This window comes from Neopelma chrysocephalum, unplaced genomic scaffold, assembly GCF_003984885.1.
Source record: "Neopelma chrysocephalum unplaced genomic scaffold, ASM398488v2 Primary Assembly neopelma1_59, whole genome shotgun sequence".
In the NCBI taxonomy this organism is placed as follows: Eukaryota; Metazoa; Chordata; class Aves; order Passeriformes; family Pipridae; genus Neopelma; species Neopelma chrysocephalum.
In genome coordinates, this window is record NW_020897714.1 from 15499212 (window position 1) to 15515126 (window position 15915).

Consider the following 15915-nt stretch of genomic DNA (forward strand, 5'->3'; position numbering starts at 1 on the left):
AAAGCTATCTTAATAGCTAAAAAAAACATGTAGCCATGTGTAGCTCGTAAGGAGGTAAAGAGGAGATTGCCTTCCATACAAGTACCTCTTCTGCATAGTCTTTGTGTGGACTGCAATCCTGCTGTATGCACGAGTCAGAAGAGCGATCCTTGGTAATCTAATTCTTCCCTTGTGCAATTTAGGGTTTCCCTTTCCTCAGAGCTCCAAATGTCACGAAGATCAAAGAAAATGCTGTAGTTAATATGTTGTTTTACGGAGTCTTCCTTGAAAATACTTCTTTTTTTGTTTCAGAAGAGAATCTCCTCATCTTAAGCAATTTCCATCTGTCTGCAAAGCATCTTCTCAGAATGAGAAACAAAGTAGAAGGTACAATTTGTTCTGTGTTGGCCTCAATGACAACAGGGTTTATTTTGACTCCATTTAACCTGGGGAGATACAAACAGCTTTACTGTTTTCCATAAAACTAGTCCTAGGCCCAGGTCAGCTAGACCCAATAGCCAGGACTCTCTTTACTGCTTTTATATGAGATAGGTTAGAGAAAAAAAAAACAAAACCAAAACCAAACATATAAGGAAACACTTTTTTTTCCCTTTTTTTTTCTTTTTTTTCTTTCTTTGGTTTTGGGGTGGGCTGGTTTTTGGGTTTTTTTATTACTGGACTGGTAAAAAGAGGCATTACATGTTCTTTTCAAGGGCTGCATCTGATCAGATGCTACCAGAAGAGTTTACTACATTTCCAAGTCTTTGTACCTCCAAATATCATGCAATTTTTAGAAAGTATTTTTTAAAAACTGCATGTGTTTGCAAACCACAGGTCACATAGCCATGCCCTGCCCTTATGGCTTCTGCCAGTCACGCAGGGAGTATCTGCAGGTGCAGGGAAGCACATTCTCTCCCAAGTTTCCTTTCCTCCCTTCCATGTCCTGATCATTTGTTCATGAGGGTGCAGGAAGTAGGCTGAATCCACCCAGGCCAAGTGCATCTGCTGACACCCCTATAGTCTCGTGAAATTGCTTCAGGGACACTGGGCAGCCGAGCACTCAGGCACAGCTCACATCCAAACTAGGAGCATGGGAGAAACACTGAGCTCCTGTCCTCATCATGTCCTGGCTCTGCAGCTGGCCAGCTTCCCCTCTTCTGGAAGCACAGGTTTCCAGACCCCTGGGAGTGGGGACTTGCTCTTGCCAGATCTCCCATTAACAGATTTAGTACTGTGAAGATGTCCTTAACTCCCTCATGAGACTATCACTCCCTCTTTATAAATTTCCCTTTAAAGAGTTTTATATTACTGACAGCTATTCTTTCTGATCAGATCTGGACAACGTGTAAAAAATAAGTCCTGGGGCCCTCACACCAGGCGGTGCCTTAATGTTAATGCTAAAAAAGGTACAAAAAGATCTATCTGCCTTCAGTAAGGAAGCATTTCCCTTTCTCCCTCTGTCTAAGCACAATAGCAATAAGTCAAAATGTTTCTGATTATACTTCCCAGCCCTGGCGGTTACCAAGAGGAATCACTTTGCAGCTGTCATATTTTAAGAATGGAAGACCTGACCTGAAAATAAAAGTCCTGCCTTGATAAAAAATAATAACAATTTGAATTTGATTTGGTTTTGTTTTTTTTTCAGTTCAGATTCAGCCATTTAAAACTGAATCTTAGTCTCCCTAGGCTTAGAAGATACCATTAGAACTGTGATGCAGTGATGCTATCCATAACATTCTTTCTTTGCATTCCCAAGTGCAGCTCTGTAAGCCCCTATATGTCTGGCTTGTACATGTGCTCTGCTAACACTGAGAATGTGATTGACAACTTGTCACTCACAAGAATGAGAGGGGATTACCTTCTGCACACCTCACAGTGCAGCACTGCCAAATCCAAGGACTTTCCTTTCCCTGACACCAAACAGCTATCATAAAGGTAACTCTGTGAAAGGAGTACATTAGCTGAAAATAGGCAAGAGAAGATACTTCTTTATACCATGAGGAACTGTGAACTTCTGGACTTTCTGTCCCAGGAGACAGTGGAGGAAGCTGATGTCAGCAGGGTTGAAAGGGACCAGAAAAATCCACGGGCAAGAAGGGCCCATTATCGAAGGGGACAGGGATGTACCACTGCCACACACAGTCTTCCACAACAGCATCCCCTGCTAGCACTGCTGCACAACAAGGGCTTGTTTAAGGGACCATCTCTGGCCCAGAGCAGCCGAAGTATCAGTGGGACAGGATACTTGAAACTGGAACATAAACCTAACAAACCTGTGGGACATCGAAAGAGGCAGGAGAGGGAAAAAGAACTGCTGTCTATAATAAGTCACATGTTATAGAGCAGGTGCATGGAAGAGATGGACTGAACCAGCCTTCTAGGATGGCTGTTTCTTTTCCTGGCTCTAGAGGGAGCTTCAGAATGTTGATAAACTGGGTGTGAACCTTTAAAGAGGGCTGAAATTAAGTAAGATGCATCCTTATCTGAAGTTCAAGGTAACAGTTTTTAACTTTTCCTGGGCTTTTTTAAGCTCTTGTGTGTCTGCCATGATTCTACGGTGTCAGATGGGAGGGTTAATCAATGTAATGAATTTTGTAATTTTGTTTTCATCACAATGCATTTTTTATTTGGAGTGTTTCCTGCTGAACCTTAATCCTGAAAGATTAACAATGTGAAAGTAATAATAATTAAAAAGTAAACAAACAACAACAACAGAACAGCCAAACCACACACAAAACCAGGTCTCGCAAGTGTGTTAAAAAACTCAGAGGAGACCTGAAAAATTTAAAGGACTCCAGGATTTGGTCTTTCATCACAGCCCAAACCTTTCAACCTTTTGTTGACCTTCCCTCAAATGTAGAACCAGTTTCTGTACCTACTGTGGCTAAACTGTCTTATGGGGAAGGAATGGAATGATGTCAAGTGACTGTGACTATTCCAGGATAAGTCAAACCCCATTCATGAGATTCGTGGGGTTTGAGTTGAATATTCCCAACACAAAGTCAGCATCATGGTAAAACTGGTATGGAATAAACATGCCAACCTGTAATGCAGCCACCATCTATCCAAATCACTCCATCTCCAACACCTAAACTTGATTACAAGTTCTCTTATCTCAGTTATTTTTGCATTTACAAAGGCCCACGTATTGTTATGAATGTTAGGTATCCCTCTTGACTAGCTGCAAATGATGGACAATGGAACAGTTCATTAATTCAAAGAAGCAAGAGGAGAATTAAAAGTAAAAGCTCAAATTCTAATTCAAATTCTAATTCAAATTCTAATTCCGATTTTTCTTTCATATATTTAAAAATAACTACTACAGCTCATTAAAATAGTAAAAGAGGTTAGGTTTTCTTTACAAAATTTATGTCAGACAATGTCAGTGCACTGAGATCCCATATCATCTCATTATTTTTAGGTTTTATTTTTTTACATTTTTGGTTCACTATCAGAGCAGATGCTTTTTTAGCACATTTGAAATAGCATCACCCAGCCACTGCCCAGGTAGCTGACAGGGAAACACACAGGAATGTGGGGTGAACCCAGCCACTGCAGCTTTCTGGCCTTGGCCAGTGACAGGTGTAGAGACAAGATCAGGAATTTTCCACTGTGCAATATCAGATGACACCAAATACAATTTTCTTGGAAAAGGTACATTTTCCTAGCCCTTCCCTCCACCACAGCTGATTAGTGAATTGTTGATTGGTGCCTTCAAGTTTAGAGTTTTTCTAGGTGACCCCAAAGCTGACACTTTTTACCTCACCAAGAGCCATATCAAAGCAACTGAGAACAAGAACTCAGGAGCAGGAGACAGCAAGAATGTCTCTGTTAGAGATCAATAACCTGAACAGCAACCTGCCACTTGTAATAGGCAAATAGAGGAACCAGGCAAAAACTTGGTCCTGTGCTGCCTGATGGAAACACAGACACCCTCATTTCCTAGCTAATAAATACTGTATCTGTCCAGTAACCTCTTATCCCAAGGTTTCCAAGACCAGTTTTGGGGATTTACATCTGAGTGTTTCCAGCCCATTTGTTTTCTCGGTGAAGACATGTTTTTGGTGGCATGCTTCCCAGCTGAGCTGCTTTTCTTTCCTGTTCAAACCAGGGTCCTGCGGGCAGTGCTCGGATCCACCAGTGCAAGATACAGAAATGCCACCGAAGGCTCCCTCACCAGGAGCTCATCCTCCTGCACCAGAGGACATCAACACTCCCTGGCAGGAGGAAGACTGCAGACCCGTATATGAAACCAGTTTGGCTAAACACTGCAAGATTCAAACTTGGCAAAGGGGAATAAGAAACCACAGACACTGTAGTTCGTGTTCAGTTGCAGGACAGAGGGATCATTCCAGCCTGGCTCCCTACAGAAACGAGGGTTACAGAGCAAGGCTGTTGGTAGCTTTGTCAAGCAGTATCTTTTGAGCTTCCTAGGCAAATCTCAGCCAGAATTTAACAAAGCAGCCAAGATTTTAAAGACACACACTTGCGAGTTTCATGAATATAAATAGTTTACTAGGTGAGAAGAATCCAGATTTTTTCTTTCAAGAGACATGTTGCAATGTGAACTCCACCCATCAAGAAGTCCACAGGAAAGAAGACACAAGAAACCAGGTTACCGAATTTCCACTTTTCACCAGCCTACTAGGTTTCTTTGTAATTCTGAAAATATGGTAATGATTCTCTATTTTCTGTAGTCCTTGAGGGAATGGGTAGTCAGACTTGCTCATTGTGATACTGTTGCTGCCACTGCTAAGACACTGAACAGAGAAAAGTCCTCCAGCGGCACTGGTCTCAGTAGAACCTGCGTATGGCTGCACTGACTTATTGGTCAGCTGTGCCACAGGCAAGGCTGGAGGCATATGGGCTAAGTGGGAAGTTGTGCATCAGAGAAAGAGAGTCTTATGCCATATAGCCTGCACTGAAACATATAATTAAAGGTGACAAATGGCAGCATAAACTGGTCTGTTTAAGTCCATTGCAGAAATTCAGTCTCCATATCCAAATAAATACTTGATCTCTGCAAACACTGCTGGCAGTGTTTTGACAAGGCAATTTAGGATGGTGTTTTTGTTACATGAATGCTTGCTCGCAAAGCAGGCATAGTCAATGCACTTGACTAATTTTCTACTTTAATGGAACTAAGAGGTGTTCCCATCCCATAGGTTTTTTTGTTCCACTCACTCTGCTCTGCTCTTCGCAGCTTTCTTCAAACAAGTCCCACATACACCAATGACCAGACCCCAGAGCAGCCTGTCTCATTCTGGAATGCTTTCAAAAAATTAATTTGGATCAACTGGTAAAGTTAAAAAAGCTGAGGCAGCCCTTTTAGTTCCAATTTGCTTTCTTTGTTTTAGTTTAGGCCTATTCAAATTTCCACTGAATCTGAATTAATATATTGCTATGAAGAGTTAAAATTTGTCTTTGATTCTTTTGAAAAAGAAAATAAAAGAAAAAAAGACAGCTTTTAGCTACAGGATGCAGCAGTTAAGGTTGAAAGCACCGAGAATGACAGAAATCCCCTGTTAAAAAGATGGTATTTAAATGTAAATTTACTCAAATTTTCTCAATTATTTGATCAAAACAATGTTAATGAAAGAAGTGTATATTTGAAACTCCAGCTTCAAATGTTTCACATTTGCATTCAAATGTTACATTGCAGTTGCTCCAAACATCTTCAGATCAAACACTTCTGCAATATATCCCTTCTGCTGGAGAAAAAAAAGAGGATAAAGACCAGTCCTTTCTGCCAAAACCCATTGAAAGGAAAAGAGCTGAGGCAATAAAACATCCTTCCTTCCCTTTTCTGGTCCCCTGTTCCCACAAAATATCCTCATGCATTTCAAGAGGATGTGGCTAGATGGGAAAGGGTGGAGCAGAGGTACAAATTTTGGCCAGAGTTGTGAACCACCTGCTGTGCCCCTTCCACCATCAAGTCCAACTGCTTCACAGGTCAAGAACAAAGACAGCATCAGCAGAGGTCTGGGTGACAGTGTACAGCAGGCAGGATGGTGAGGCTTCCACCAGCTTGCAGGACTGCACAGTGAAGGTCAGACCTACCCCACTAGTCTTGAGATCCCTGATAAGCTAAGATTCACTCCAAGCAGGCCCCTGGGACCTACCGGTGACCCAGCACATGTGCTCACGTCTGAGCAAGTGCACGAATGGCACTAAAAGCCTTTCAGTCCTTGGAGGTGCTCAGAGAAGATGCTTCTTTCCCATCCTGCTCCCATTCCCGTCTGCTCACCTTTGCTGGAGCAGGTCTCTTTAATTATCAGTGGGAGAGAAGACCAGCACTCTCACCAAAGGGATGTTTGTGAGTGTCAGTGGGCACGAGAACAGATCACAAAACACTGTAGTAGGGCAACTCCCTAGGAAATAAAGTTTCTTATCATAAGACGTTTCCTTTTTAAAATGAAGTTGATATGCATAGCTCCTCATGTGAAATCCTTACTTTCTGGGTGTGCACCTCATTGTAGGGGTGGATTATGGGTAAACATTCTCTTTAGATGGTGAAGAAGCCCAGGATGATTCCTGTGAGAAACTATACTAGGCTGAGACCAACGTATGTCTTGAGTGAGGTGCAGATCTTTCACTTGGCAGGAAACTCTGTGAGGGAATACTCTAAAAAAATGAATTGTCTCTTCTGAACTCTAATCAGGTCCTTGCCCACACACTGAGCATTGCAGGGGTTTCTGACAACATTTTGCAGCTGAGTATATTGAAAGAGGAGCACTGGGAAAGGAAGGAGAGGATCCAAAACTGTCATCATCTTAGGCTCATCCTAAACCTTTTTTTTTCCTTTTTTTCATTATTTCATTTTTACCAAAACTCACTGCAGGCACAGATTCTAATACAGAGGCAGTTACATGAAAAAAAAAAAAAAAGCCCTATTCTATTTGGGAATGTGTGAAAGAACATTCATGTCTATCAACTGCAAACCCTTGCCAAGGCAGATGGGCTCCAATTCAAGCATACGCTTGCTAAAACAAAGGGCAGGGCTAAAGTACGGCTTCCTTCAGAGTGTCAAACTCACCTTCCTGTTAACCTGCAGTAGGTACAAATTGTAACAGACCAATATTACATATTTAAGCACCTTCAAAACAATGCTTTCTTTTTTCATGTCTGTGACAGGTTGAAGTCACTCTCCAATGCTATTTATTTTTTCATTCATATCTCATCTCCTGCAGGTCCTCCCTGACAAAATACTTGACATACTGTTTCACAGTTATTTTAAGACAATCAAAAACCAAGATGCCATTGAAATTAATAATCCCAGCCTTCTCCCTACCTGTAGCCTCTCAGTTCTTGTCCCTTTTTAAGGTCAGCTCCAGCTATGCATATCACAAATTCAACAGTAAAGCTTCACCACTCAGTGACAGCTACATAGCTTTCAGATTAGACAAGTCAGGGGAACCCTAGGGCACAGCCAGAGGTTCCCTGTTAACAGCAGTCCTGAAGAGTAAGAATCCGCCAAGTAACAAAATAGATGACCCATCTTCAAGCACAAATGAAATGTCACCAGCACCACAGTCGCCCAGCACCACAGGCCCTGTGTCAATAGACACATGCCACTTTGGTCTAAGGAGGGCTGCACCACTCAGTGCCATCCAAAAAGCTTTTCTTCCTGACTCCATCCAAAAATCTTGCTTTGATTAAAACTGGCCCTGTGGTTAAGAAACAGAGTAAAACCCCAGGGAGATCATTCCTTTTGTAGGATGCTGCATGTTTCTGTCTTCCGAGAAGAAGGAATGGGAATTCAGAGCAACAATCTTGCTGTGGAACTGCTTCCCTTTTATGGAGTGACTTCTGTGCTCCAGCCAGTCACACACACAGTTGTCTCAAAGAGCTTGGATTTTAAAAGTACACTGGCCTTGAACGGAGTAGCTGGCTGGCTGATAGCCCCACTGGCTCTAGACGTGTGGTGGGGGAAACTTCAGTCATCAAGCAATTGGTGGCTCCAGCACAGAGTAAAGTCAGTTGCTATTTCAGGGAGAGGAAAGGCAAGAGTTCCCTGCAGGGAATGACTGCACTAGCTCAGTGCCAGGAATAGGCTGAGATTTTATTATTTTTTTTTTCCCTTACACTTCAGGAAAAGCGAACACACAATGTTCATTCGCAGGGATCGTTTCCTGAACATGATGTGTGCTCGCTGTCCTGCAGGTCACTTTCCAGTGTGTCACATCCTTCTGCACAAGGGAGAACAGGAAATGGCAAACTCCCAGTATGAGGCAAAGCATTCCTGTTGCAGCAATTGGTCCGTGGGAGCTATAAATTGGTCTCCTCCAGAAACAGATCAAAATTTGTCTTTTGGGAGGTCAGCTGGAAACTGAAGGTAAGTTTGAACCAGTAATTTTTGGAGTCTGTCCGAGTGCTGTATTAGGAAAGCGTTTGCAGGTTTTGGACTAATATATACCTTTATTATTGGGGAGATTTTTCTCTAAGAGCTGGAGTTGCATTTATTTTCCTTTGTGCTGGCATAAATTAGTGTATTCAAAAGATATGCATCACTACATGGTTTATGCTATATATTGAATGACTGTTCTACTAATGCAGTGAGATGGTCGCTGCTGTTACCTGAGAGAGTTCTTAGCAATTAAATTTTCAGAACAAATTGTTAAGAGGCTACAGGAATTGATATATTTAATGATCATCATATTCATCTGTTGTTATGTTATTGGTGATATGCTCATTGTTCATTTTATTGCTGGTATCCATTTAAATTAGAGTTAGTCATTGTGCGATCAGCTTTATCTCTTACTATGCGTAAAAATAAAAGAAAAGCACAATGTACCAAGTGATTCAAATGGCCCAATGATACCAAGAGAGACTGGGGTCATTTTCTGAAGGGCATGGGGGAAAGTCTTAAAGGATTCTGTGTGAGATGGATTAGGACAAGCAAGTAGAAAGGTGAAAAATTGCATACACTTCAGGATGGAAAGACTATTTATGGCACAAAGTTTTCTCCTTCTGAAACACTGGGATTCTGCAGAATGAAGCCCTAAGGATCCAAACTATATAGTATAACTTTGTGAAGGACCATATACCTCCAATTCACACAGTACAGAAGAGTTAGAAGTGAAAAAGCGACTGCAGAAATGAACAGTTTTGCTCAGTTGGCTCTGGGTCAGAGTCTTTCTGCTACAGAAACTTCTTTTGGTTACAAGGGCATTACGGACTGCAAAGAGATGTTTAGCCCTATGGCTAGACCTTGCAAGGTGCAGAGGCAGCATAGCTGTGTGCACAATGCAGTGTTGTGAAGCACAGAAGCTCTGCTCCCACCAGGCAACTGGTGGTGCTACATCACTCCTGTTGACTCCCTTGTCTCAGTTTCCCTCTAAACAGGGTTAAGGATGCTAGCTTCCTTTGTAAAGCATTTTGCAGTCCTAAAGTAACCTGAAAATGCTTATTGGAACATTTCTTTCTGCCCTTGTGACAAAGAACAAAGACAGCAAATAGACACCACCTAGTACAGAAACCCTGAAAATTCACCTTCTAGAAGGCATGACAATCTCCTGCTATCTTGCCAGTGGAGGTTTGCCATAGCCAGCAGTTTTCAAGCCTTTGCTATTCACAGGCCCCTGCATTTCCCATTCCCCCATCCTCAAGGGAGTGTACACTAAAATTAGGCCTGCTTTTCTGATGTGCTCTTCATGAACCTTTTAAACAAGGTTCATAGGCCTCTCTGCCACTGTCACTGGAGATCCATGATCACAGGTTGGACTAAGCACCAAAGAACAATGGTTCCCATATTTGTCCAGACCCTGACGCCAGGTTACAATAGAAAAAAAATGCTGCAGGACCTTGAGTTATTTAGGCTTAAAGAAAGGAAGGATGTTCACAATACCCATCCAAGGCATCAGTGAGCTAGCTGCTTACCTCCGATATGGAAAAGCCAGACCTTGACTCCACTCAGCAACTTCCCTCTGTCCTTCTTTAATGGAAAATCACTCCTAAATAAAAACCTGGGATGGTGGCTTTTACCTCCTTAGAGCCTGACCTTTCTTGTAAAAGATGCCTTTGTATATTGCAGATCCTCTGAATCCCATCACAGGGGCAACACATTAGTTCTGGCAGCGTCACTAGTCTGGGCACTGAGTCACTTAGTCTCGAGGGAATTTCAGTCCCCAGGGTTGGAAAAGATGTTTTGTGTCTTCACACAGGTAATGGCAATAGCACCTCTGACCCCAGCCCTCAAGATATTTTAGTCTTTGCAGGGAACAAGAAAAACATGTAAAAGTTTCTCTGTCTGAAAGTTACAATGGAATGTGTAATTAAATGTGCATGTGCATATGAGCATGTGTGTGTACGTGAGTGTGCATATGTGTGCAGATGGAAAACCTTTCTTGTAGCTGGGTGAAGCAACAAAAATTTGGCTGGATGCCATCCCTGAAATGATAGTTCAGACTGAGCACGTCTCATGGGGGTTTTTTGACAAAAATCACAACCCAGACTTCTCTTTTTCTGGACAGAAGCCATGGAGAGAAACAGTGCTGCCTTTCCCCAAGTGCTAGACCCCACACACCACTTCCACATAGCACTGCTGGATCAGAGGCAGAGGCTACGTGGCCAAATCGCTCACCTTCATAAGGCAGCTCATAAACTCAACAAGCTCCGCAAGAGGTCCCTGATTGCCAATGTCAGCGGGAGCACCCTGACCGCCGCAGGAGCTGTCACAGCCATCCTGGGGCTGTCCCTGAGCCCAGTGACGCTGGGAGCCTCTCTCCTGGCATCAGCTGTGGGTCTGGGCCTGGCCACTGCTGGGGGGGCCGTCAGCATCACGTCCGACCTCTCCTTAGTGCTCTGCAATTCCCGGGAGGTGAGGAAGGTGCAGGAAATTGCAGTGACTTGTCGGAAACAAATGAGGGAAATCCTTGGCTGCCTGGAGTTCCTTCGCCGGGGGCAGGGCCCGGGAGACCCTACACTGTGCCAGTCAGAGAAGAGAGCCTCCATCTCACTGTACAACTCCGTCTGCTTCATGGTCTTCTGTGGCTCCCACAGCTTCCTCGTGCCAGAATACACAAAGGAGGTCACAAAAGTAAGCCAGGCTGTGCTGAAGGCCAAAATCCAGAAGCTGGCGGCCAACCTCGAGACCTGCACCAGGGCAATGGATGAAGTCTGTGACCTTCTTGAGTCCAGAACAGAGCTTTCCCCATGCACGAGGGGACTCAACTTGGGTGCTAAAACCACTGCTGAGATCCAGAGATCATCCAGCTGAAACAGCGTTTGGCTCATACTAAAAATGGGTTTGGAGACATTACATTATTAATTGTGACCATTAGCACTGCTACCTGTTGCTATGGTAAAATTTGTGGTGCTGGTGCACGCAGGTGCACACATCTCGTGTGCTTTATCTATATCTGAACACAAACTCCTTCCTGATAGGAAGCTAAGGATTACACACACACACTCACACACACATACATCACCAACTGACAGTAGACACTTGAATCAAGTTGGAGGTTATGATGGACACATGGACTATGATGGACACAGCAGCAGATCTCAGAACCTGAAGGCTGGGGTAGGTGGATGTTCCTCAGACCCATGCTTCTCCAGCCATCTGCCCAACTCTGCTTCCCCAAAGCAGCAAAAAGAAGTGGGTCGGAAGGCTGATGAAATACCTGGTGCTGACTGAACCTGATCTGTAAACAAGTTATGAATCCATGAGTGGTACAAGGACTGGGGTACCCTAAAAAATCCAGCAGCTCCCAATTTCCAATAGAGTACAGTCCCATTACAAAGGTACATCTGGAAAGGCTGTAGGAAGAAGCAGCTTCAGATATGACAGACTGTATGGATGGTTCATAATCCTAGGGTGAAATAGCAGGGGCAGAATTTGTTATCTCTTTTGAAGAAACCTCTCCAGACTGCAAATTGTGATGTTTGTGTTCTATTTATTTACATGGGATTATTTTAAGGTTTTGATATTGTATTTAAGGGTGTATATAGTTCTTTCTTTAAAAAGGATGTCTCCGCTCTAAAGGAAAGCAGTTGTTCTTAGAGTGAAAGCAAGTCTGTGGCATGTGAGAGCAAGTTACCTGCTACTTGGCTGTGAGGGAGGGCAAGTCCCTGTAAGAAAAGGAAAGCATGACCTCAATGCTGATAGTTATAAAATAGGTGAAACATCGTCAACCAATGGCAACAGATCTTAGGAACCAAAACAGAGAGAAAAACAGGTCAGTGGTCCTGGGATCAGTCTGCCTCAGGACATTGGTAGAAGAAAGCAGTTACAACTCTTGCAGTAGGAAGGGAAGTGTGGATTGGTGTTACTGGTCTGAGCTGGAGCCCAGTTGTGACAGGAGCACATCAGAGAGGTGGAGGTGCCACTCTCCATGCAGTCAAGCCGCCTGTGAGACCCACAGTGGATTATCTGTGAGGAATGAGGCAGCACTCATGGAGAGCTACACATACTCCTAGCAATGCTTCCGAGGGAAGGCTTCATGTTAGAGAAATATATACTGGTACTAATACCCAAGAGGGGTACAGAGGAGTAGGATGATTCAGTGGCAGAGTAGGAGCAGGAGCAAGGAGTGGGACCCTGTTTTAAGTGACTGTTCCGCTAAATATGCCCTTTGTGATTTTTGACCCCTCAGTATCTCAGTTCCCTGTCTAAAAATGGGGATAGTAGCACTTCCCTACCTCACAAAAATGTTTCTGGGACAAATATCGAAAAGCGCTCAAGTACTGTGATGATGGGGATCATGTCAGTACCTGGAAGAGGTACAAGGAAGAGACCCTGAAATTAGCTTGAGGCAACTAAAAGAGTTAATGCAGAGATAACTCCACCTCCAAAAGCATGCCCCAGTGGATAAGGGAAACTTCCCTGCACAGGCATGAATCAAAATGATCAGAAGAACCCACTATGTAATTCTGTAACCCTATGCAAATTCTTAGGAAGAGCAAGACTCCATCTCACAAAGCTTGAATCCTTGCCCTTTTTGTCTCTTATTCTCATTACATCAATATTTGTTTTCATATATCAGAAGAATAAAAGCTTTGGTCTCTAAGAGTGTGACTCAGATGCTTGTAATACCTGTGCCTGTTTACCAGAAATGAACAAGTACACTGCTGATTCTATTAAATGAATATGAAGCACTTTTGTGTCAGTGTCTCTCTGCACACCAGCATGTGATCGCATTCCTGCCCGCTGGCTCGCCCTGCTTGATTCATGCTCCAGGCATTGAAGCCAGGGATCAATATGAGCAGCTCAGAAGGCAAGGATGAAAAGTGAGGTCATCAGCTCCATGCCACACACAGCTGGCATTTGTGTATGAGCGTATGTTTTTATGTCTGTGTGAATGCATATGCTGGTATGTACATTGTCCATGTACACTGTGGATGTTGGTCTCTGACATGCAAACACTGAGGTACTTCCATGTCAGCCCATAAGTGTGTTTTTGGAGTGTGAACTGCACACTATGCAAAGGCAGACACAGTGTAAAATTTTTCCTAATGCTTCAGCTTATCACCAGCTAACTCCATCAGACCAGTTACAACTTTAATGTGCTTCTGAGACAGCTGGTTTTATCATCACAGAGAAAATTATGTAACATATACTTATCCTACCCACTCCCTAGTTTTCTAGTAATGCAGTTTTGTCCACACAGGAAACAACACAAGAACAACAGCTCTGAATGAACCAATCTGATAGGCAGAGGGATCTGCATTTGATAGCTTAGAGCTTCACCAGGGCTGGTTTGCTCTGCTCAGCACAGTCCCGCACTGCAATCACAGCCACCATTTCTGCAGCTGGGAACAAATCAGATACTTTTGCTTCTATTCTCAGCCACAAAGGCAAACAATCATGCTTCTGTTCAGTTTTTCCCGAGACGAATTGTTCACTCCAAGTCAGGATTTGGGTTGTTGCACAGTGCTGCTGTGTGAGTGTAATTGAGTTCAAGGCACCACACTCTCCTTGGCCAGGTCTCAGCCACTCCCCTCTCCAGGTTTGTTTGCTATGAAAATCCAAAGGGAGGCTCAGGCAGAAAGTGGGGCCCACAGGCTTGACGATCTGTAATCCTACACAAGACAGAGGAGCTGTGAGACTTAATTTGTTCCAAAACCTGTCCAGTGCTCTTGGACACCTTCTAAGCCAGGTGTTGCTGTGAATCTAAGGCTGCACCCTCACACTTAAGCTACACTTGATCTGTCAGCAGATAGGGCAGGAGGTGGTCGGATCCTCCTCACCTAGCTCTAGGCATGCCATCCTCTCTCCTCCCACACAGTCAGCATTGGATATCATGTGATACCCAGAGGAGCCAGCTTTGGGAACTGTGCTGGCAGAAATCTACCATATTTGGGGGTAAGATTAATTTCTTACTCCTTTTGCTCCCTGAAAGGAGAGCTCCACTGCTGGGTCAGAGGAGCACCAGAGCTGATACAAGAAAGCACCAGAAGTGACCTGGACTGGAGCAGACCACACCCACTCCAGTATTAATATTAATTTCAGTATTGTGACTCTCTTAGAATCGCAAGCAACATTTGGGGGAAGTGTCTTTGATAAGCAACTTTTTTGCTAGTAGTTATGTTACTTACCCTCCAAAGTAGTAGATGTGCTTGTGGAACCCTTCCTTTGGAAGCTAGGTAGCAGGGGAAGAACGGTATATATGTGATTTGATGTTTAGCCTGGGCTAGCAACAATGAAGCCTGGCCTCCTGAAGCCATTTTTACTCCCCTTTTATTGAAACTGTTGCAGGGAGGAATAATTCAATGGTGAAGCAGGAATGCAAACATAATTTCAATGCAAAGCCCTATAGGTTGCTTTGAAAGCATAGTAAAAGGTGTCTATGACAAAGGAGTCCGAGTACAGGCACGAAGCCAGAATATCCTAATAGCGTCTCTCTGGGCATTTCAGTGGGTAGATCGGACCAATTGCCATTAACTGTGACCTACTGTACACACTGTCCATCTTGTCTTATTATGTACCCCCCATGAAATAGCTGACATTGCATCTGCACTAAAATTAGTCTGCTGTAGATGCTCTCACCCTGTCCCCCCCCCCGGAAGACTGAGTTGTAACATGCAATAGAGCTAGGAGCATATTTGGTCAAAAGCCAAGCTTAAAAGCCCTGGAGTGAAAATTTCTAAATCCTGTATAATCTACAGTGTCCTGTGCTGAAAAGCACAAAAAGGGAATTACTGTTTAGAAGTTGCATATATATTTTATCACACATGAATGCTCCCAACAGCAGTTTAGGACAGGAGAAAACTCTCATTCAAATATATCTTTTTACAAAAGGGAATTACATAAACTGGAATTTCACCAGAATAAAATTGCTCCACCCTGCTCCCCACCATAACAGCATAATATTATATGGGCAATGAGTTCAACAAAGAATCACAAGCAGTGACTTCCTGTCACATCCCTGACTCCATTTCCTGAGGCATCCCAATGACCCTTACAAGGGTTCATGTCAAAGTACTGGCCAGGCTTAGCCTTTAGCACTAATGATATATAGCAAGTTCATAGCTCAGACTGGTGTAATTTTTGAAATGTGGTCACAACTAGCATCTACACGGGGTACTTATTGCTGTTTGTTTTAATTTATTATTTTTAAATCATTGCTCCTGAGCACAGTGGGATGCAGAAGTTTCATTTCCACTCCTGCCCATGAATTGTTTCAGGTTTCCTCTCCTTTCCCTGTCATGCAGAGAGTTTGTTCATATCTTCTCTCACTTTCTGCATTGTTCTGGGAGCAGAGGAAATGCCATGCTTGGAATCCAGTGACACATGCCCAGTACATCAGCATTTCCATTGAGAGCACACCCAGATAGCCTTCCCAGAGAGAGGGAGACCTGCTCAGATATTCAGTCATCAGTTTCATTTTGCAGCCAGCTCTGCTGTCCTTTTGAAGCCTGAGCTCTTGCATAGGTTATCTTTCTTTTCCCTAAAACAAAGGAAACTCACCTAGCTGCAAGGTTGCCCTGCTGCAA

At 43.5% G+C, this 15915-nt stretch overlaps 1 protein-coding gene across 2 annotated transcripts; it reads left to right on the top strand.

Annotated features, from left to right (window-relative positions):
* Positions 1 to 8223: 8223 nt before the first annotated feature.
* APOLD1 (apolipoprotein L domain containing 1) lies at positions 8224 to 12989 on the top strand. Of its 2 annotated transcripts, XM_027680673.1 has the most exons (3): positions 8287 to 8314; positions 10013 to 10142; positions 10452 to 12989. In XM_027680673.1, the coding sequence occupies exon 3, from the start codon at positions 10457 to 10459 to the stop codon at positions 11195 to 11197; it is 741 nt and encodes a 246-aa protein (XP_027536474.1). In that variant the 5' UTR covers positions 8287 to 8314; positions 10013 to 10142; positions 10452 to 10456; the 3' UTR covers positions 11198 to 12989. The 2 variants fall into 2 exon arrangements, with proteins under 2 accessions (XP_027536473.1, XP_027536474.1); XM_027680672.1 differs by lacking the exon at positions 10013 to 10142 and having other exon boundaries at positions 8224 to 8314.
* The last annotated feature ends 2926 nt before the right edge of the window (positions 12990 to 15915 follow it).